The sequence below is a fragment of the Notechis scutatus genome, chromosome 5 (assembly GCF_049901735.1).
Source record: "Notechis scutatus isolate UNSWTSFEM ecotype Mainland chromosome 5, rNotScu1.2, whole genome shotgun sequence".
In the NCBI taxonomy this organism is placed as follows: domain Eukaryota; kingdom Metazoa; phylum Chordata; class Lepidosauria; order Squamata; family Elapidae; genus Notechis; species Notechis scutatus.
The window spans coordinates 64,053,903-64,076,491 of record NC_142013.1 but is presented as its reverse complement, the minus strand read 5'-3'; the positions used below and the strand labels follow the sequence as shown (position 1 = coordinate 64,076,491).

Here is a 22,589-nt window from a genome sequence, read left to right as displayed (position 1 = left end):
AATATTATCTGATTGAATGTTAAATAGTATTCTGGTATTTTGCTAATAAACAGGGCTTATGAAAGATTGAGTGTCTGCTTTATGCCAAAGGAAAGTACCACTGCTGATATCTATATTCACTTCATTTGATATTCCCCAGCCCTATGCCCAGTTTTCCTTTAAAAAATATTTATATTAAACCAGATATAAAAGAAGCTGACCTAGTAGTTCTTCCTGTTATAAACTACCATCTTCAAAAATATATTTATTTCCGAGAATGCCTTCTTGTCCACATTTATTTGGGCAATGGCAAAACTCCTTATGGCAGCTATTTTCTTGAATGCATCTGCTGACCATTGTTCCAAACTAAATAGATCAACGATCGTCAACCAGTGGGCCCCGCCCCGACAAACTTTTGGTGGGCCACAGAGAAATCTCTCCCCCAGAGCACCCCCCACAAAGCAATTAATCCAGGTTGCGCAGAAACACAAGGCTGCGCCACCCACATGGCCCGTGCCACCCACTCACTCCTTACCCGGCAAACTTGCCTGCTAAATTGCTATTTTTCCTTTTTCCGACTATCATCTGTTCTGCTGTGCCGGGAGATTTAGATTAGCTAGGAAGCAGGAAATGGTTGGATTTCTCATGGCAAGCAAATTTGTGAGACTGAGCTAGCCAATGACAAATAGATAGTTGAATGATTCTGTGAGCAACTCAATCTGCCTGCCTGCTTTGCCTGGTTTTAGGTAAAAGTTGCTCTTTTTTTAATAAAAAATTCAATATTTACATACATGGTGTGTTGTGAGTTAATTTTGTGAGTTTGCTTGCAAGCAAATTTTATGTGACAGACTGAGTTAGCCAATGGCAGATAGATAGATCTCTGAATGAATCTGATTCTGTGAGCAACTCAATCTGCCTGCCTGCTTTGCCTGATTTTGAGTAAAAGTTGCTCTTTTTTAAATAAAAAAATTCAATATTTATATAAATATTTATAATATTTACATACAAGCCATGCCCAGCCAGTCACATGACCACCAAGCCACACCCACAAATTAGGCCATGCCCACAGAACTGGTTAGTGGTCCCTGGGATTTAAAATTATGAGTTGGTGGTCCCTGAGGTCCAAAAGGTTGGCGACCCCTGATATAGATGACAATATATTGTTCAAATGCAGATCTACCAAAATCATACAACAGTAGGGCAAAAATAATTTTAAAGAGTAAATGTTTTGTCTGAATTAAGGGTATTATCCTGACTATGATTTATTGCATTCTTTCCCCAAATATCACTTTCATTGACAGTACAAATTATCTGAAAAGAAGAAGCAAATATGAACAAGAATTAAATGCCCAAAACTGGGGGCGGGGGTATGTCCAATTTTAACATCTCATTACATTGGTGTGATTGGTTTAATCCATCCTTAGCAATAGGATGGGCATGGCTTGATTGGTGGGCATGGCTTGGTCATGTGACTGGGTGGGTGTGGCTTGGTCATGTGACTGAGGTGGCAGGGGTGCTCTGGGAGGCATGTCCTGGGGCTGCTGCAGCCCCGGGATATCCGCCTGCCCTCCTGGAGTGCTGCCACCACTCACTTTCTTCCTTCTCCCAGCGGATGAAAGGAAGAAAGTGAGTGGCAGTGCTCTGGGAGGGTGGGGCGGGCAGAAGTCCTGGGGCTGCTGTACATGCACAGCCCCGGGACATCTGCATGTCCTCCCCTCTCAGCCCCAGCACAGCGGAGATTCCCCCCAAGGGCCACCCACTGGCTGGGCTGGGCTGGAAGCAACATGTCCCCTGGGAGAAAGGAAGAAAGTGAGTGGCCACGGCATTCCGGGAGGGCAGGCGGATGTCCCAGGGCTGCACCTGTGGTGCTTTCTTCCTTCTCCTGGGGGACAAGCGGCCGCGGTGCTAGTTCTCCGGGACCCTTGTCCCAGGGCTGCTGCAAATTGTGCACCGCATGTGCAGCCCTGGGACATCCACACACCCTCTCAGCTGAGCCATGGCCGCCATGTGGTTGGGAGAGCACTGCGTGGGATGGAGCCATGCCAGCAGCTTAGCCAGCCAGGCAAGCCCAGGGACGCTGCGGGCGGGCAGCTAGCTAGGCCGCAGCCAGCGCCGCTGCCCGGGATGGGGCCGTGTTGGCAGCGAAGCCAGCCAGGTAGGGGGGGGACCCTCGGCAAGCTCCAGGGACAGGAGGACGGGGCGGAAAGTAAGATCCAATGACAAGGGAAGGGTGGCAAGCTCCAGGGATGGTGGGAGGAGGACGGCTAGCTCCAAGAATGGTGGGGGGACCCGGCAAACTCTGGGGATGGTGGGGGGACTAGCTTGACTTGCAGGCTTACCTGTGAGCAGGCAGATCAGGGTTGCTCCGTTGGGGTGCAGGCACCACATGGGAAGGCAGGTTAGAAAGGCAAGCCACGAGGACCCAGTGCCGCATAGGAGGTGAGTGATTGAGTGTCGGGCGGACAAGCAGGGTGAGAGAGCATTGGGCTGGGCAAGCGAGCATCAGGCGGGCAAGTCAAGCGAGTGAGCAGGAACTGGGTGACCGGGTTGGTGGCGTGGTCATCCAGAAGTCACTACCAGTTCAGCAACCCATGCCAAATCGTCGCTACCAGTTCATCCGAATCGGTGTGAACCGGCTGAATGCCACCACTGATCCTTAGGTATATGTAGTGCCATACTATTGATCCTCAGTTGGATTCCATAGATATTGCCAATATATCCTTCCAGGCATGTACTTGCATTATCATAATTAAACAGTATATTGTATTTTAGACTACTTTTATTCCTAACTGTAGTATCATTTATCCTCTTTTGTAGAATTATCTGCGGTCTTACTCAGTTTACAAATAAAAACCATATTGCCTTTGCTGCACTAGAAGCCGTCTGCTTTCAAACACGGGAGGTATAGATTATGAGTACTGTATTAGTTTTTTTTTTTAGTTTTTTTTTTATATTACTGTAGTTTTTATTTCTATAGGCAGACATATCTAAATGTGTTTAAATTGTAGCAAATTTCACCTTCTAATAAATTAGTTCAAAGTGCAAAATAAAATTTCCAACTAAATTTTTCTCCTATGTTATGTTTTGTTTGCTCTTACTTATTTGTTATGTAATTTATAAAATATTCCAGTTTTTATTGGAAAAGTTAGTAGAAATTGTTTGTTTTAGATATTGGATGCAATGAATAAAGATTGTGGGATACCACTTCGTCAGTTACAAGTTGATGGAGGAATGACCAACAACAAGATCCTTATGCAACTCCAAGCTGATATTCTTTGTATTCCAGTAGGTAAGATAAAAGTTTTGTATTTTAATTTTGGATTTCTATGTATAAGGCCCACTATGACTTTTGAAAAAATTATTTCAATTTATTTACATTAAAATAATATTTCTGGAATTACATATATACCAAGATTTTCAACCTTGCCAGTGTAAGCTTTTTTACATCCTTCTTTGTAAAGGATCTAAGGAAACTGCAGTTCACAATTTTTGTTTTCTTTTTGCCAATTTAGTTTTCTTGCTTTATTTTGAGTAATTGTTATTCAGTTAAATAATTATTCAGTAACTACATAATTAAATACATATATTATATACATTATATACATTATTTACATTATATACATATAATTATTTCATAATTTCTTCTATTTGGGTAAAAAAAATATTGAAAACATCATCTTGTCTTGTTTATTTAAGGAAGATTTATATTGCTCTTTCTGTCACTGACAGTGTAGCCATGGAAAAACAATTCTCTGCTAGTACCTTCCTTAAAAAATGCTGCAATTGGGGGGGGCGGAGCTGGCGTCGCGATGATACGGCATGTGATCTTGGAGATCTGAGATCGCTGCCGATATCTTTGCTCCTGGACGATCCAAGTGGATCTAAACTGTCCCGAAGAGATGGTGAATGTAAAGAGCGCATCCTGTCGATCCCAGGGATATCGCAAAGTCCCTGGTAGATCCAAGAGAAGCTCTTTTTGCCAGCGGCAAAGAGGCAGCCATTAAAGCTGCTGAAGAGTTGAATTGTAGATGGCTGATTCCAGAAGGTTTAATGTTTACATGGCAAGAACAGAGATATAGAATTGACTCAATTGAGAAAGCTGAATCATTTTACACAGAATTTTTCCGAGGGGAGGACGAGGCAGAAAAAGAAATTTCACTAATTGAATTCCAAGAGGACTCCCAAATGACGACTGAAAAAGAAGAAGGTGCAGTAGGTGGAAAGGAGGAAGCCAAAGAACAACGTGAACCAAGATCTACGAGAGTTGTTAAACCTAATTACAAAATATAACCACGGAAGAGAAAAAATTGATTACAATTAATATAAATGAACTTAACTCAGCCATTAAAAGAAGGAAAATCTTTCATAAATTAGAGAAATTAAAATTTGATATAATCTGCCTACAAGAAGTACATATTAAAAAACAATACGAACAATTGTTGATACAGCCAAAATTAGGGAAAATATTCACTCCCTTTACACAATGTAAGAAAAGAGGAGTGGTTTTATATATTAAAGAGACCATCTCAGCAAAATTGATTTATACTGATGACGACGGAAGAATATTAATGGTGGAAATAATGGACAATAATATGAAAACACTCCTGATTGCAATCTATGCCCCGAACGACAAAACAAGAAGAATTCTATAAAAAATTACATATGAAAATAGTTGAACTGGACTATGTTAATATAGTTATGATGAGAGATTTTAATGGAATTGTAGACAATAAACTGGACTACACAGCACAGAAAACAATAAAGCAAAATAGAAAGACTCTCCCTAAATCTTTTTTTAAAATGGTAGATGAAATAAACTTAAAAGATACATGGAGAGAAAGAAATGCTAAAACTAAACAATACACCTTCTACTCAAATAGACACTTATCATGGTCCAGAATAGATATGATATGGATGTCAACAGAATTGTTAACTAATATTCAAGAAATAAATATTGAAACAAGTACTTGGGCAGATCACAATCCAATGACAATTAAATGGAAAGGACAAAGAAGAAGATCTAGATGGACATTAAATAATACTATTTTAAAGGAAAAAGACTTCACACAGTGGATGGAGAAAGAACTGGCTTTTTTTCTTTAGAGAAAACAAAAAAGAAGATACATCAATCCAGAATGTATGGGATACAATGAAGGCATATGCCAGAGGCTTGATAATAGACTATAGAAGGAAAAGAAATACCATGAAAAGATTTGCCTCTAAGGCATTAGAGGATGAGTATAAAGGACTTGAAAAAGAGCTACAGAAAATGCCACAGAAAAAGGACATTAAGTTAAAAATGGATATAATTAAACATAAAATGGGTCTAACAGAAAAAGAAGAATTAGCACAGAAAATTAGAGGTGCTAAACAGAACTACTTTGAAGATGCAAATAAGCCAGGTAGATGGTTAGCATAAAAATTGAGAAAGGAGAAAGAATCAAGGAAAATATTGCAATTAATAGATGATCAAGGCCAAGTTTGTTATGGTAGTAAAGAGAAGAAGGAAATCATTCGAGACTATTATGGGAAACTATACACACAAGAGAATATTGATGAGGAAAGAGTTAAACAGTACCTACAGAATGCTAAGTTACCCCAGATACCTAAAGAGATTGAAACAATGTTAGAAAGTAATATAACGATGATGGAGTTAACTGAAGCACTCAAGAAGCAAATTAATGGAAAGGCACCAGGCCCAGATGGACTTCCGGCAGAATTTTATAAAACATTACAAGAATCGTTGAATCTTCCATTGCTAGAAGTTATGAATGAAGTTATGTTAAAGAAGAGGATACCTAAATCATGGTCAGAAGCTTATATTACACTTGTTCCAAAAGAGGAGACCGATCCATTACAAATCAAGAACTATAGACCTATTTCCCTACTAAACGCAGATTATAAAATGTTTGCTTCAATATTGGCAAAAAGACTTAAAAAATACTTAAATAATTTTATCCATCCTGATCAAAATGGATTTCTGCCAAAGAGACAAATTAAAGACAATATGAGAGTAATCTTGGACACTTTGGAATACTACGAGGCTCATCCTGAAAAACAAATGGCTCTGATATTTCTAGATGCACAGAGGCATTTGACAATGTGAATTGGCGATTCATGTTATTACTGCTGGAACAGATGGGCTTTGCTAGAAAATTTATTCAAACAATAGAAGCTATATATCATAAGCAAACGGCAAAGGTAATGATTGAGGGAGAACTGACAGACTCTATCGATATAAGAAAAGGAACAAGACAAGGGTGCCCACTATCACCTCTGTTGTTTGTGTTAACTTTGGAAGGCTTAAATAAAATTATTAGAGATGAAAAGAATATATAAGGGATGAAAATTAAAAAGGAAGAATTTAAGTTGCAAGCATTCGCAGATGATCTGGTTTTTAACTTAGAAGACCCACTAAAAACAGCATCAAAATTGATAGAAAAGATAGAGACATATGGAAAGGTGGCTGGTTTGAAAATAAATAAAGATAAGACAAAGATCTTGACAAAGAATATGCTATCAAGACAAAAGGAAGAACTGGCAGACCTATTGAAAATTCAGGTCACGAGTAAGATCAAGTACTTGGGGATATACTTGACAGCAAGATGCAATACACTAAAAGAGAACAATTATATCAAACTTAAACAGCAGATAGCGCTAGATTTGGCGAAATGGGAAAATTTAAAACTGTCATTAATAGGGAGAATATCAACAATCAAGATGAATATATTACCCAGAATTTTATATTTGTTTCAAACAATTCCAATTAGGCTTGGAAAAGACTACTTTGAAGATTTAAATAAAATTGTGTTGAAATATATATGGCAAGGTAAGAAAGCGAGAATAAAGTTAAAACTTTTGCAAGATGCTAGAATAAGAGGAGGATTTGGTTTGCTTAATTGGGAGTTCTATTACCAAGCTACAAATTTGATGTGGGTTAAGGAATGGATAACATTAAGAAATACTAGATTGTTGACATTAGAAGGACATGATCTGTTGTTGGGGTGGCATGCTTTTTTATGGTAAAAAGGAACTAAAACACAGGGGTACTTTAGAAGACATTATATACGGGAGTCTCTGTGGTTAAACTGGGAGAAGATTAAAAGACAATGTTATTTGAAAATTCCAGTCTGGCTATCGACTATTGAAGCATTTTCTTATCCTATAATATACAAAAAGGAACAAACAGTTAGATATGGTGAAATATTGAATGGAAAGGGTGAACTTAAATCTATACAAAAACTAGAGGAACAAGGTATAAAGATGAATTGGTTTTCATATGCGCAAATACATTCAAGGTATGATAAAGACTCTAAAACAGAAGGTTTCTATGATAAACTGACTGATTTAGATAAGATTTTGACAGGTACTGATGAAAAGGTGATTAAAAAATTGTATGGATATTTATTAGAAATTAAACTAGAAGAAGAACAAGTTAAAGAAACTATGATTGCTTGGAGGAAGAATTTTGGATATGGGATTGATCTAGAGAAATGGCAAAAATTGTGGTTTCAAAATTATTCCCCCCGATAAGAATAGCAAGAATGTTCAAGAATAAATCCGAAAAATGTTGGAAATGTCATCAGACACCTGGCTCATATTACCATATGTGGTGGACATGTGCGGATGCTAAAAAATACTGGACTAAAATCCACATGTGGTTGGAAAAAATGACAAAAAAACAGATAGATTTGAAACCAGAGATATTTTTATTGGGAATTTTACCTGAAATATATCGTAAAGACTTGAAATACCTGATTGTAAATGTATTAACAGCGGCTAGGATTGTATTTGCTAAAAACTGGAAAAATGCGAAAACACCATCACAGGAGGAAATCATTAAGAAAATATTGGAATGTGCTGAAATGAGTAGATTGACATTTGAAATTAGAGAACAAGATGATAAACAATTTTATAAAATTTGGGATCTATTCTATCAATGGTTAGACAATAAAATATAGTAATGAAATATGTAGACTTTTAGAAAATGCTAAATATATAAAGATGTATTCTTTTCTTATTATATCTACAAAATGATTCTAGGATAGATTTGGGATGATAATATGAACTGTCATGGAACAAATTAAGTAAAATATTATTTCGTAAAGCATGAATGAATAAAAGCATAGTCAAATGATTGATTAATAATGATATTAATGTATTTAATATTTGATTGAAAATACGAGATTATATACAATGTAGTTGTAATTGAAGACTACAAAGTGGAAGCACAAAACAATTTGTAAACCAACCGGCACACTGTATGTATATATATGGAAGATGGCTTGATGTTTTTATGTTTTGTTTGTCTATGTTTGTTTTAAAAATCAATAAAAAAAAATTTAAAAAAAATGCTGCAATGGGATTAAAGGGTAAGGAAGTTGACTCCTGACTGTATTCTAGAAAATTGACTGTATTCTAAAAATTAAAGAGCATTTGAGCAATACTGTCATAGGAGGGAAGGAAGGATATAGGCATGTCATATACTATGTTTTCCTGAAAATAAGACCGAGTCTTACATTTTGGGGGCTCCAAAATAAGCACTCCGGCTTATTTTGGGGGAAACACGATTTCAGAGTGATCAGCCCAGCTGGGCATCCCACTTCCCCTAGCATGTGCACAAAAGGTGGCGAGCACATCAGGGCTGACATCTGGCAGAAGCTGCCACCCGCCAGGTCCTTGGTCAGTGCATTCGCGGTGCACAGCCTGTGCAGCACAGATGAGTTGATTACCTGTCCAAGCAGCAGACAACAGGTATGCAATTTGGATGTGCCGTGGGAGAGCTGAGCCAGTGGGCCAGAGTGGTTGACCAACTTTGGGAGGCTCATCTTCATGTGGCAACACTGGCAGCAAACGGAGGCAGAGGCACGGGGAGGGAGGCACGCAATCCGGATGTGTCGCGCTGGCCACAGACAAGCTGAGAGATAGTGGGCTGGCCAGCTGTAGGAGGCTTCTCTTCACATCTCTCGGCTTGCCTGTGGCCTGCGAAGAGCGTCAGGATCACCTGTCTTCCTCCCCACACACACTTCTACCTCCTATCTATCGGTTCTGCCACATGAAGATGAGCCTCCAAGCAGCTGGCCGCTACTCCAGGCTCACCAACTCCCGACTTTCCTGCGGCCCACACAGCACATCCAGATCACCTGCCTCCCCCACTGCTTCTGCCTGCTTCTTGGATAGGTAATTAACTCACTTGTGCTGTACAGACCGTGGCTGCTGCCGGATGTTGTTGGCCCCCATGCTTTTATTGCCTCCAGTACTGTTCATACCCACACCCCCTGGACTGATGATAATCTTCACTAGGGCTATTTTGGGATAGGGCTTCACTATTTTGGGATAGGGCTTATATTAGGTGCACACTTAAAATCAGGCTAGCTCTTATTTTTGGGGAAATGGTATTAATGAAGGTGCTGAAATATGATTTAAGAAACCCAAGTTTCAGTATCTACTGAATTGCAAAATTAAAAGGGCAGTGAGTATGCTTACTAACTCCTGTTAGAAAATAAAATGGTAGCCAAACCTTTTGCATCACTATAAGCTTCTGAAGAAAGACAATATATGCATTTACTATTAACCAAATGAAACTTTTAATGATTTCTATATAGACCTGCAAGAGCACCTGTCAAATGTCAGATGCAATTTCACTGTAATAGTTTTGGTTTGGTGCCTTCTGTATATGAATTCACAATATAAAAGCAGTATTTAATGGATAAAATACATGGTGGATTAACTACATTTGGCAGTTGAAATTTGAAAAATATTGCCTCTGACTATGTAAATTTTATTTTGTTTTTTGTTTTGTTAAAGAATACTGTCTTTTTTAATTACTTGTTCAAAGGAATAATCTACAGCTCATTTTGAATATATAGGGTAGCAATTAAGATAAAGTTTGTTTGCATTGGTTATTCGTTCCCTATTGTCAGGTGAGGCTCCATTCAAAATCTAAGAAAGAAAACCTTGACTCCATTGTTATAGAGAAAAGGACTTTTACTGAAAATTGAAATGGTAGAATCATAAGAATACAAGATCTGAGACAATAGTTGCAAAAATCACATATACAAAGTTATCCCATGTTCCCACCCACAATAGTTCAAACTGGCCATCCAGTCTGAGATGTGTATAATATAATGTGAGGCATCTTCAGTTGGCATTTCACACATCTGGTATGCCAAGATGGTTGACCTTGGTGTAGACAGATAAGAGGATACATCTGTGCAGTAAGCAGGTAAGCATAGTCAAGAAAACATCCCAACTTTTACATTTCACCAACTCAAACCTCCACCACCCTTCTCCCCACAAAGTCCAATTATTCTTCCTTCCCCCTGCTTCTATGGCAGCTGGAAAGATAAGCAGAAGAAGAATTCTTGGAGGCGGACACCTATATTCCAACAGATTAATTAGCAAACTCTTTTTCATTAAATAATCCTTCTTCATAAAAGCATATTTGTCTTTAATTCATTAGCTACCGATATTAGGCAATTGAATGAAAAGTAAAATAAAGTAGGTTATGAAAGTGAAACACAATCAATACTTGTTTTAATACTTAAAATGTTCGCATTTTGTCGAAATACATTTTGTTCTATCGAGGACTAGGTACAAATGCTTAATTTCTGTCTTATCAGTAAAGCCATCTATGCCTGAAACAACAGCACTTGGAGCAGCAATGGCAGCTGGAGCTGCAGAAGGGGTGGGAGTCTGGAGCCTACATCCTGATGATTTCACAGCAGTAACATGTGAACGTTTTGAGCCACAGATCAATCCAGAGGGTAAGAAGGGTTTTAAGATATGATCTCTGCTATCATGCAAATCTAGTTTATTCATACTGGTCATGCCCCTGTCAGAATCTGATTCCAAGGGGGAGGCCAAGCAGCTGACAGGGAGTGGGAGTGTGGCTCCATTGGCTGTGGAAGAAACTGGGGAAGAGCAAAGTCCGGCTGGGCAGAGCAGGAGAGAGGTAGAGCAAGGCAGAGGGAATTCAGAGAAAGACTTAGGACCACCCGCTTTTCATCCTAGGACACGCAGGGAGGAATGGAGAAGGGAGCAACATGAGTTGTGTGGCTTACAGGGGAGGAAAGGGCCCCGATTCCCTTCATTAGCTGCAGCTAGGAACAGTGTTTAAAAAGGGAAACTATGCACAGCAAACTTATTGGAAGCAAATTGTGAGTTATCTGTTATTGTCGAGGCTTATCTGGGTTCCTGGCATCTTCCCAACTGTGTGTGTTTTGTTGGCCTTTCAAGTCTGCAATTCCTTATCTTGCCCATCAAGTTAATTGCTGCAGCGTGGTTTGTGTGGATTTTTATTTACAGTTTGTATATATTTTGTTTTCGGACTGAATTTCCTCCACTTAAAGACTGTTCTTGGGAGAGTTTTTTCCCCAGGGACTCTTCTGGCTTACTTGACTGTGTTGCCTTTGTGCCACGCCCCAGGTCATCACAATACTGTTATAAGATTAGCATAGTTTGTTCTGTCAGGATAGTTGTGCTACCTCTGTGAGTGGTGAACTATCTTAGGAAAGTTATATTGGGAGAGGGAGGTTGAAACTTTCCTTATTTTTATTTAAATTTTGACTTTTCAGACAGTTAATGAATTTCCTCTGCATTTTAGAAGACTTTTCCATATGTTACAAAGTGCTTGTATGTTAAAGATAATTGTTTGAATTTTTGATTAAAATGTTGCTTATGATTTCAGAAAGTGAATATCGTTATACCAGATGGAAGAAAGCTGTTAAGAAATCAATGGGGTGGGAAATGTCAGAACCTCAAGGAAACAGTAAGTCATCATTCATGCATTACTTGTAAAAGAGACATTGCTTTTCCATACACAACTGATTGTAGCAAATAAAAAAAATGATTTTTGTATTGATAGTGGTAGCAGTTATAAGCCAACCATGTTTTAATAAGTGTCCTAAAAATTGAAAATATGGAACAATGTGTACACTTACTTTTGAATAATTTATGTTGAGATGCACAAGCAGGTAGTAGCAAGATAGAAATATACTCTCAAATTATTTGAAGAATACATTTCTACTGGCATTTACAACTTGTCACTATGTTCTATGAAAATTTTTAAAGTCTTGAGTACAGCTGGTAATATACTCAAATCCTGCCACCAGGTTTTAAGATTTAATTTTAAAGTTAAAAACCATTCGTACACTGTAAATACAGGAATTAATCATACTAAATATATAAATTCATGTAGTCACAAGAATTTGATTTATCCTGGCCTTAGTCGTCTTCTCAAAGCCAGTCACAGTGATAGGCCTGAAAAAAATGCAGATCTAACCAGTAAACAGAAACAGTTGAAAATGCTTTATAAATTACATCAAGCACTTAAAACAATTGCATGTCAGTCTTGCTTAAGAATGCTTAAAAATTGCATTCTTAAGCAATTTTTGACGTTTTGAAAATGCCTCCAGACAAAAGTTGTCTATTTCAGTTTTGTTTCAAACTATTGAAATACAGATTGTATATTTATTTATTTTTACATTAATCCATGGAAACTATTTTCCATCAAGATTAATTATGAATGTAAATTGTTTTATGTACTACATGAACTAGCTAAATAAATATTCAATCCCTCATTGTTGACAACTGTGCTACTAAAAATAGAAAAATGAGGTAACAAAATTTTGCCATGATAGGTACATTTTTAGTATATTTTAATACATTTTAGTACATTTTAATGAAAGTGCAAGTAAAAATATATCTGAACTCTCATCAAATATATTTGGTTTAATTAATTAGTGCTATTTTATGACTTTCAGTGATACCCTATTTCTATTTAGAAATATATTCTAATAAATTCAGTTAGACTATTGTCCTTTTAAGCATGCTTAAACTGTAGCTCTGTAAATTTGATTTAAGATTATTTTTAAGTATAGTCAGAAAGTTTGAAGTGTAAATTCACTGTAATTTTAAAAAAATGAAAATAACTAAAATATTAACTCCTCCAGCCAGGAGGATGAGGATGCATCAGTTAGACCAAAGATTCTTGGATGTGGCAATAGATTCTGGTTTTGGATAGAAGAACAAATCAAGATCTTATTAGACACTCATGGCTTTTTTTAAAAAAAAGTCCTAATAACTGCAGAAAGAAAATTTGAGGGGGGGGGGGGGGGATTTTTTGTTTTTTAACAGTAGGGTTGAGCAATGTAAGTTAGAAAATCCAACAATAGAACAAAAAGTCCATAACAATGTTTTTCCTTATACAAAGCAGTAGTTTCTGTGTTGTTGGAAAGATATGGGCAGGCTAGTAAAGGACAATGATATACAATGTTTAGTTTCTAAGTCCTGATTATTATCTAGTTGATTTGTTGACTGAGCCAAAATTACAGCTTCACTGGTTTGCAGAAACTACTGGAATTTCTCCTTTGCATGCAATGATATAATGTCAAGTAAAACATTTTTAAATGGTGATATTAATGTAATATTAATAGTACCCAATAATAATTGTCTTGGCAATTTTCCATAGACATTACATTAAAATCAGTAAAATACAACACAATTAATACTTATCTTAGTAATGGTTTATCAGAGCTCTAACCTTGTGCTTAGTCAAACACTGGAAATGCAACCCAGGCAGGAATAAATTTGTGAATAATATCACATATTCTGTATGAAGAGCACAAGAAATGCAATTATATTTTTTAATTTCAAACAAAATGTATGTTTAGCTTTAAAATGTTGGTTTATTAAAAAATAAGTTTTTAAACTCAGCAAGCATGACTATAAGTTGGGTGAGAAAGATGGAAAGGAGAGAAGCCTTATTTACAATTTCTGCAAAATTAGTGTGAAGAGCACTAATATGTAAAAACTTGAGACCTTTAAATTAGATGCACTACTTTTTCCTGAGGGCAGTTTAAATGCTTGTTGCTTACTTTATTTATTTTATTTATTTATTTATTTGATTTGCCAATTGTTTACAAGATAATAAGTATAAATGTATACATAGTTGTGAATACATGAAATGGGTACATATAAGAAAAATAAAAGAATAAGAGAAACAATAGGACAGGGACGGTAGGCACGTTGGTGTGCTTATGCATGCCCCCTACAGGCCTCTTAGGAAAGGGGTGAGGTCAATTCTTAGGAAAGGGGTGAGGTCAATTCTTAGGAAAGGGGTGAGGTCTTGTGCTGTTTGCTGCAGAACATTATGCACAGTTGTTCTGAAATGAATGGTAATGAATTCAGTGAACCTTGGTAAATGATATAATATTGCAGGTTTGCAATCTATACAGCTTTCTAGATATGACTGTCATAAATGGTTTTAGTACTGTACTTGCTCATTTATAATTAACAATAGCAATTTTATGCTTTCAACTCTGGAGACAGTTGGTACATGTATATTTCACTTGCTGATAGTATAATGTGTATGATGGAGCAGTCACAATGCATGATTGGACTTAAGAGGTATGCAATGCCCACATTACATGATATTTCATACACAGTCAATATTTTTGAAAAACAAAGATAGTTTGAGATAGTTTGTATGTATATAATCGGACACACATGAATTCATTCTTCCACCTTTTATTGTGCATTCTTTCTCCTTGCAATATATGTAATGTTTAATATCAGCTTTATTTGAAAGTCTGTACAATCTACTTTATTAGTAGTAAAATGTTTCTGTCTAAATACCCTGTTTCTCCAACAATATGGCCTCCCCCAATAGGAAGTCCCAGCATGTTTTATAGGCATGAAATGAAATTAAGCCCCTCCCCCCAAATTAAGGCCTATATTAAAACATGTGAAATGGGGGGAATGGTGGGGGCTTGCCATTAGGAAGTACTTTTGTTGCACACCTGGATATGGTGCTGCCTGCGTTGACCCCGATACGAAGTGCCCCACCAACGCCGAGGTCAACATCCAAGCCGTCACCGCCCACCCGAAGATGCAGGGGGGGGGGGAATTAAGTCACCCCCGAAAAGATGGCCTAGCCATTTTTTCGGGGCTCAAAAAAAAATAAGACCCGGCTTTATTATATGAGAAACACGGTAATATTAAATATTGACACCAGACGCAAGACTGAAATATATCTAAGCATCAGTGTTTGTCCTATTTCTAATTATTACTGAACTATCTGTAGCATTTTACAGAATTTCTTTCTCTTCTAATTTTCTTCATGTAATTCTTAAATAGTGCAATTTACACGTATCTCTCTCTTGATTTGTTTGACTGGAACCTCTCTTCTGGATGACATCAGGTGAAACTAGTATCTTCTGTAGTCTGCCTTTGGGCTTTTTTATAATGAGTAGCCTGTTAATGTTAATCGGAGCAAAGTATATCTCAGGTTAGTTTATATTTTGAAATGTCTTGTTTTTACAAGATAATCACTGCTAGATGCTTTAAATGCTTTCAGTTTGAAAAAAGTGTTTAGTATTGTTGTATATGAAGAAATATTTAATGATATTGGCTCAACCACTTTAATTTAAAAGTTCATATAGGAAATGCAGAAAATATTTAAAAATCTGCCATTAATTTGTTTCTACTATTTCAAATCAGTTTTAAAAATTGATGGGAAAGGGTACCTGAATAAATCTTGAGGTATGCATTTCTTTTTTGAGGTTTTATAACTACTGAAAAAAACACATATCTGTAATTTAAAAAATCAAAATTTGTGATTTTACAAGTAATTTTTTTAAAAAAAATTCTAGATTAGAAAAATATATATTACATCTGAAGTTGATTGTTATCCCTTTCAGATTAATTTCCTTTATATGCCACAAAACTCATAAGTTAAGGCAAAATTAGCCTTGCTAAAAACATTGCTTATTTTGATTTAAAAATAATAAGTTTCATAATTTTTCTATTTTAAAAAACAATAGTTAATATTTCATCAGAGTTCCTTTTCCTATTCAACTGTTGAGAAATGTGAATAGCTAAATTGACGGTCACAATTGAAAACTATGCTTAGCAAAATGATCTCTTAAAACATATACAGAAAATAAAAATTAATCCTGTACATGGACAGATAATACAGATATATTGGCAGAGAAATTTCAAGAAGCATTTATTCAGGTGATATTTACCAGAAGTAATGAACTTTTCCCCCCAGCTCTATACAAATGGTTGTTACATATAAAAGAAATTTTTTTTTCATTCTTTAATAAACTTAAACAATAGGTAATTCTTTTAATTAGTTACAATTTACTTGCCTGATTAATTATGGTACATTGATTCTCTCATGATCAGTCATTCACTACAGATTCTTCTTTTTTAGGCAGAAATCATTCATATAAGATATACATATATGAAAGACAAATCAAAGATGGAGAAAGAATTGTGTAAAATACTTAAATAATGAGATGTTTGCTTATACTAGAATTTATTTGGATTATAAAATGCTGTATTTATTACTTAGTACAATTCAGATTTAAATATGATTTTTTAAAACTTGTTTAAACTCCAAAAATACTAGATACTTATCATGTAAGGCGTAGTACTTAAATAAGTTGTGTCCCATTTTACGACCTTTCATGCCACAGTTAAGTGAATCACTGCAGTTGATAAGTTATAACACGGTAGTTAAGTGAATCTGGCTTCCCCATATACTTTGTTGTCAGAAGGTTGCAAAAGGAGATCACATGACCTTGGGACACAGCAATGGTCATAAGTATGAACCAGTTGCCAAGCATCTGAATTTTGATCACATGATCATGGAAATGCTGCAAAGGTTGTAACTGAAAAATGATCATGTCACATTTTTCAGTGTTGTTGCAACTTTGAATGGTCACTAAATGAACTGTTGAAAGTTGAGGACTACCTGTATACAAAAGGAAAGAATGTGTGAAATACAAAGCAGATCTCTATATAAAAATCTACCAGTAAGATGCTTCCTAAGTTTGAGCTTGCTGTGTCATGCTCTCCCTCCTCTAATGTTGCATTCCCAAAATCTCACACTAAGAATCTTTTACAAGCTGCTTCTCTGGAAGCCCCTGTATGATTCTACAGTAACTTACAGCAGGAGTCCATTTCTGCATATAATTACATTATTATTTTACACTTTTTCATCATAATATTCCAGATGACATAATATTTAAGATGGGAGTTTTCTGGAAACTCTTATTCAGAACTAGACTTCTTGGTTTCAGAAAAGTTCTACTGAGACCATACCTTGGTGTAGTAATGTAAGACTGCAACTGAGTTACACTTTGAATTAGAACATTTGAATGTAAAAAAAGAAATGTTTTATGAGCTAAGAGGTGGTCTGCTGAATATAGAAGTCTTTCTCCTATAAAGTGGGGAAATCAGAGTATTTTATTCTTATCAAAAGACAGTTTCCTTACACAAGGCAAGCATATATACTGTAATTCCATATTATTTTGGATTGAATTGCATAAATAACATTTGATGTTGAAATTACTCCATTTTTAATATTTATTAATTCTTTAAAAAAACATTGTAAAAAGCGATTTCTGACTTGATGTATCTTGCTTAAATTTTGAAAACAGTTTTGTATGCAGCTTTCTTGAGTATTGCTGCTATATATGCTCCCTTGCAGTTCATATAACAGTGGTGCTCAAAAGTTTGTGAAACCTTTTGCATTTCAATATCTCTGTATAAATATGACATAAATTCTGAATAATTTTCCCCAATAAATTGATGATCAAGTACTGTGTATTTGATTCATTTGTTTTCGTTTGGTTCTTTTTATCAGATTTTAGGATTTTGTGAAGAAAGTTCATATTTTAAGTCATTTCTGCAGAAATATTGAAAATTCTAAAGAATTCACAAGCATTTAAGCACTGTATTTTTAGAACAGGTGTAATGTTCTTTAGTGAACACATGTTCTCTGGACATATATATTTAGACATATTTTCTGGATAGATACACTCTGGATAGAAAACTAGTTTATTTTTTTATTTTTTGCTTTTAAGTCACATGGAATGCTTTGTAAACCATTTTTGAATGGATGATGATAGAGTTGAGATGCAAGCTGTTCCGTTTAGTAAAAAAAATCATTTTCAGCACTTAACTTAATATATTTATAAAGTTTTTCTTCTTCTTTTCCTATTCCAGTAAACAGAGAATTTGTTACACTGAAATGGGGAATGGGGAAAAAGCCATTAGAGGAGCACTTTAAAATTCTCTAGTGCTGTTGTTACTCAACAAAGCAATTGCCATTGCATTGCAATTTCATGTTTCTATAGGTTAGATAATAAATATAATCCATGTCTCAGGTTGGCACTGTTAGAATTTGATAGGTGATTTAGTTTCAGCTAATGATTTTCCCAGAAGATATTGTAAGCATTGTGTTATATTTATCCTCTTAACAAGAATTATTTGATTACTGATCTTTTTTTTTCCCTTTCAGGTAAATTCACATGAGACATTTTAATGGATTTCAGGAGACACTAACATCTCAAAAGAATGTGGTGCTTTTTTATCAATTTTAATGACATTATTTTGCCACAGTTCACTGTCAAAGTAACTATTTAGGAAAAAGATTTAATCAGGAATGAGAAAAATATAGTTGCTACTACTTATTTGATTTAAGAGTAAAGTGGCAAGAACTCTTGGTTAACTTCTGTAACTGCCACCACTTGTTTTGTCCACTTTGAAATGAAACATGAAATAAAAAAAAGTTAATGTTTTTTTTAAAATCCAAATGGTACACTTCAAGAACTTTATTGTATACACTTACATAAAGTTGTGGTGATTTCTTTTTAGAAATTGCTTATAGCAATATTTTCCAAAATCATCTTTCTTATCAACTGATTAGAAAACCTCACTGAGAATTGAAGATTCAATAATATATTTTGTAATAAGGAAAGGCAGTTATTTATTCCTCCATTTCATATGCATTGGTTATCATATTAGGGATTCTAAGCTACTAAGTAAAATTGACAGACTTCAGAAAATGTACCGTATTTGCCGGCGTATAAGATGACTTTTGCCCGAAAAACATGCCTCCAAGTGGGGGTCGTCTTATACGCCGGTATATCCTGCCGGCTTTCGGATGCTTGTTGGACGCAGCGAAGGCGCCTCTGGCTTCCTGGATCCCCTGCGTCGCTTCCGCTTCATCCCACTCGCCTCGCTCCGCCCGAGGCTGCAGCCTTCCTGCTCTTCCCACGGCCCCTGGCACTCTGCCCTGCCGCTGCAGCCCGGGATTTCTGGAGGCGTTTCCGGTGGTGGTGGGGGTCGTCTTATACGCCGGTTCGTCTTATACGCCGGCAAATACGGTATTTAAAATTAAAATTAGTATTTAAAATATACTGTGTATGTATAGCAAGAAAGCTATATATTTGAAATACTGTATTATACATCGAATTGCCAAGTGTATGGATGTGAAGATTAAATGTGAGCTTTAAAAATTCAGATAACACTTATTTTAATAAATTATAATATTTATGGGCTGTAGTTGAAAACCACAAACGTTTTGCAATCTTTTATTTTACTTAAGTCTAGACCAAAATTTGCTTCTCAGTGGGATACATTATAAGCAGTGGCAATCATGATTTCTGGATCTAATATTTTAGACATTTAAATAATAAAATAACTTTTATAGGTCCAAAGTTTAACACTAATATATGACAGAACAATACTTTATAATATTCATGCTTTGAGTAAGAATTAAAACAAAATCGAACATTGGTGGCTCCCAAATTGATCAATTTTTCTTTCAAACTAAGGAAATATCTGGTTAAATGTTGTCAAACAGCTCACAGAAAGCTGCTCCATGTTCCTTGAAATGTATATTCAATGCACACTATCCTACCTTTCATAGTTAAGACTTCTCTAGGTTAGGGCTCAGGATTTGCTTTGCGCATTACTGGAATGAGGTGGAGTTGAAAATACCGTGAATCTAGTCTGCTACTATTTGAAGATGCATCAAGTCTATTCTAGTACAATGTGTAAACATATTGAAAGTAGCAATATTTAATCCAAGCACACTGGCAGCTAAAGAATAAGTGCATGGTGAAACAGTTTCTGGGTCTCTCATTTCCTACATTTTTATAGAATGTATATGTAATCAGTAAGGAAATAAGAATTGAAAATTCAAATAATGTTAAATGGATTTTTCATAATTGTAAAAATGATTTTTGCCTTGGTTTGAAATGTAGAATACTTACAGCAATTGTTGAACATTTTAACTGAAAACTAGTCTTGATAATCAGTATTTCAGCTTTTTCATAAGCTGAATCTAAGACTACTTTTCTTTCTTTTGTATCACGATGCATTGGTATATGTCACTATAAATGAACATAAGCTTCCAAATATCAATTCTGTAACTGTACTTCTATACAGGCTTTATATATTTTAAGGCCATATTTGGCAAGCCAACATTTTCCCTCCTATTGACAATGTAAAAGATTTCCCTCCACCACCACCCCATAAGTTTAGTGTTCAGAGGAAAGAATACTTTTCTGGATATTCTTTGGCAAGCTGGGTTTAAAGCCATACTTGTTATCTTACATAGGAATTATACCATTATAATGCACTGAAAATATAATTTTTAAAGTTCTATTTTATAAACCTGAATCTGAAAAATGGCTTGTTTTATTCTGATCCCTGCTTAAGTTTCCTGCTTTGTATTGGGATTGGCAGCTTCAGAAATGATTCATGGAAGTATATAGGATATTAAATTAAGTTGATATGATTATAATTATAGTTGGAATTTTTTCTATGAAACAAAATTAAATTAATTGTTGGAACTGCTCACTTTTTGTGAATGAATTTTTTTCTATAATAATTCTAATTTGAATTATTAAATGAATACACTGAAAATGTGAAATAGCAAAGTTGTCAATATTGCACTTGTAGAAATATATGTGATTTAAAATGTCTTTAGTCTTGTTCTCAATTATGCTTGTGATGGAACCCATAAATAAAATGCTAATGAAATCTTCACTTCTGGAAAATTTTTACTGAAGCTTGTTTGTGATAATGTAAGAGCAACTTTAAGAATCACAATCTTGAATATATTTTTTTGACCTTAAAATAAAAAGTTTACATTTTAAAGTCAAACTGAATGTTTTCTTACCTAACCTTTCAACAATTAGGAAGCCAATACAGTATAATGTATCTTGTATTATCTATAGCAAAAAATCTGATATCCTTCATTTGCTAGAATGGTGCTTATTGTTAATCATGTTTACTTGAATTACTACATTCTGTCAAAGCAGTTATCAGCTCTCCAGTCAGTTCAAGGTAATGCTACTAGCACCAGCCAATGATACATCACTGAAACTGAGCTCCACCGGAATTAACAATAGGCATACATAAGATTATTTAATGAATAACATTTTTGAAACAAGTTCTGTAGAACTACAGTCCTTACATATTTTTTCTAGTTAAAGAATGGAAAGTCATTTTTAAGTAAACCAAACTATAAGGTTAGATCATGGATACCCAATATCGGGATCCAGACTTATTACTCCACATGTTTATACCAAATTGTATTATTACATACATGAATAAACTCTGTTCCTATTTTCTGTTTTACCAGGACCTACCTACTGTACTTTTTGAATGCATCATTAATATTAACTTGGGAATCAAGCAAGTACCATAGAGCAAAGTAATGTCTTTATTTAAACACTAGGTAGCAGTATAGTTAAACATCCACTTGCTACTCTTGTCAATTTCGGTCCTATGCAGGATATTTTACCTTTGCTTTTTTATAATATTTTCATAGAGTGAGCCTTGGAAAATACCAACATATTTGGGGCCAATCTTATTTCCTTGGAGGATGTTCTGCAGGGCACACTGCTTTTCTAATACTGTCTCTACAATTCCAGGCTGCTTATTCATATCCTTTCTTGATGATATGCCTTCTTTTCAATTCATATATTTATTTATTGAATTTATATTGCCGCCTATTCGCCCATGGAGACTCAGAATGTAAAACCATATTTAAAACAAAATAAAAAATTAAAACTAACAAAAAGAATCACCCCCCAACTCCCACCCACCCCCGCCCCGACAACAGCAGATCACATGAGCATTTGATGGGCTCCATCCCGCTCTGGGTTCCCCAGGCCCACTGGCAGAACCAGGTCTTCAGTGCCTTCCAAAAGAAGATTAGAGAGGGGGCCATTCTAATATCTGGGGGAATGATGTTCCAGAGAGAGGGAGCCACCATGGAGAAGGCCCTTCTTCTGGGTCCCACTAGGTGTATCTCCCTCAGGAATGGGACCTGCAACATTCCCTGCCTCCCCACTCTGATGCGTCAGGTAGATGTGACCAGCAAGAGATGGTCCCTCAGATAACCTGGTCCCAAGCCATGAAGGGTTTTAAAGGTGACAACCAGCACCTTGAATTGTACCCGGAAGCAAATCGGCAACTAATGCAGCTCCCGCAGGAAAGATGAAATATGTGCACACTGAGGTCTGCACAAAACCATGCGGGCCGCTACATTTTGCACCAACTGGAGCTTCTGGATGTTCTTCAAGGGCAGTCCCATGTAGAGCACAATGCAATAATCAAGATGAGAAATGACCAGGGCATGAGTGACTGTGAGTAGGGACCGTTGGTCCAGGAAAGGGCATAACTGTTGCACAACTCTTCAACCAGGAGTTGTGAGTCCAGGAAAAGCCCTAGGTTATGCACTGGGTCTGTTTGGGGTAGAGCCACCCCATCCAAGACCATAGATGGCAATTCTCCCTGAG

The 22,589-nt window shown here is 36.0% G+C and overlaps 1 protein-coding gene across 4 annotated transcripts in view; it reads left to right on the top strand.

Annotated features, from left to right (window-relative positions):
* The window catches only part of GK (glycerol kinase), a 100,760-nt gene extending 82,337 nt beyond the window's left edge, over nt 1-18,423 (top strand). For 2 of the 4 annotated variants that reach the window (XM_087966877.1, XM_087966876.1), the window contains 6 exons: nt 2,797-2,881; nt 3,148-3,268; nt 10,602-10,745; nt 11,669-11,749; nt 15,182-15,268; nt 18,293-18,423. In XM_087966877.1, the coding sequence (XP_087823003.1) occupies nt 2,797-2,881; nt 3,148-3,268; nt 10,602-10,745; nt 11,669-11,749; nt 15,182-15,268; nt 18,293-18,306 (532 nt within the window). In that variant the 3' untranslated portion in view covers nt 18,307-18,423. The remainder of the gene's footprint in view (nt 1-2,796; nt 2,882-3,147; nt 3,269-10,601; nt 10,746-11,668; nt 11,750-15,181; nt 15,269-18,292) is intronic. The other 2 variants (XM_087966879.1, XM_087966878.1) reach the window with 1 other exon arrangement.
* The last annotated feature ends 4,166 nt before the right edge of the window (nt 18,424-22,589 follow it).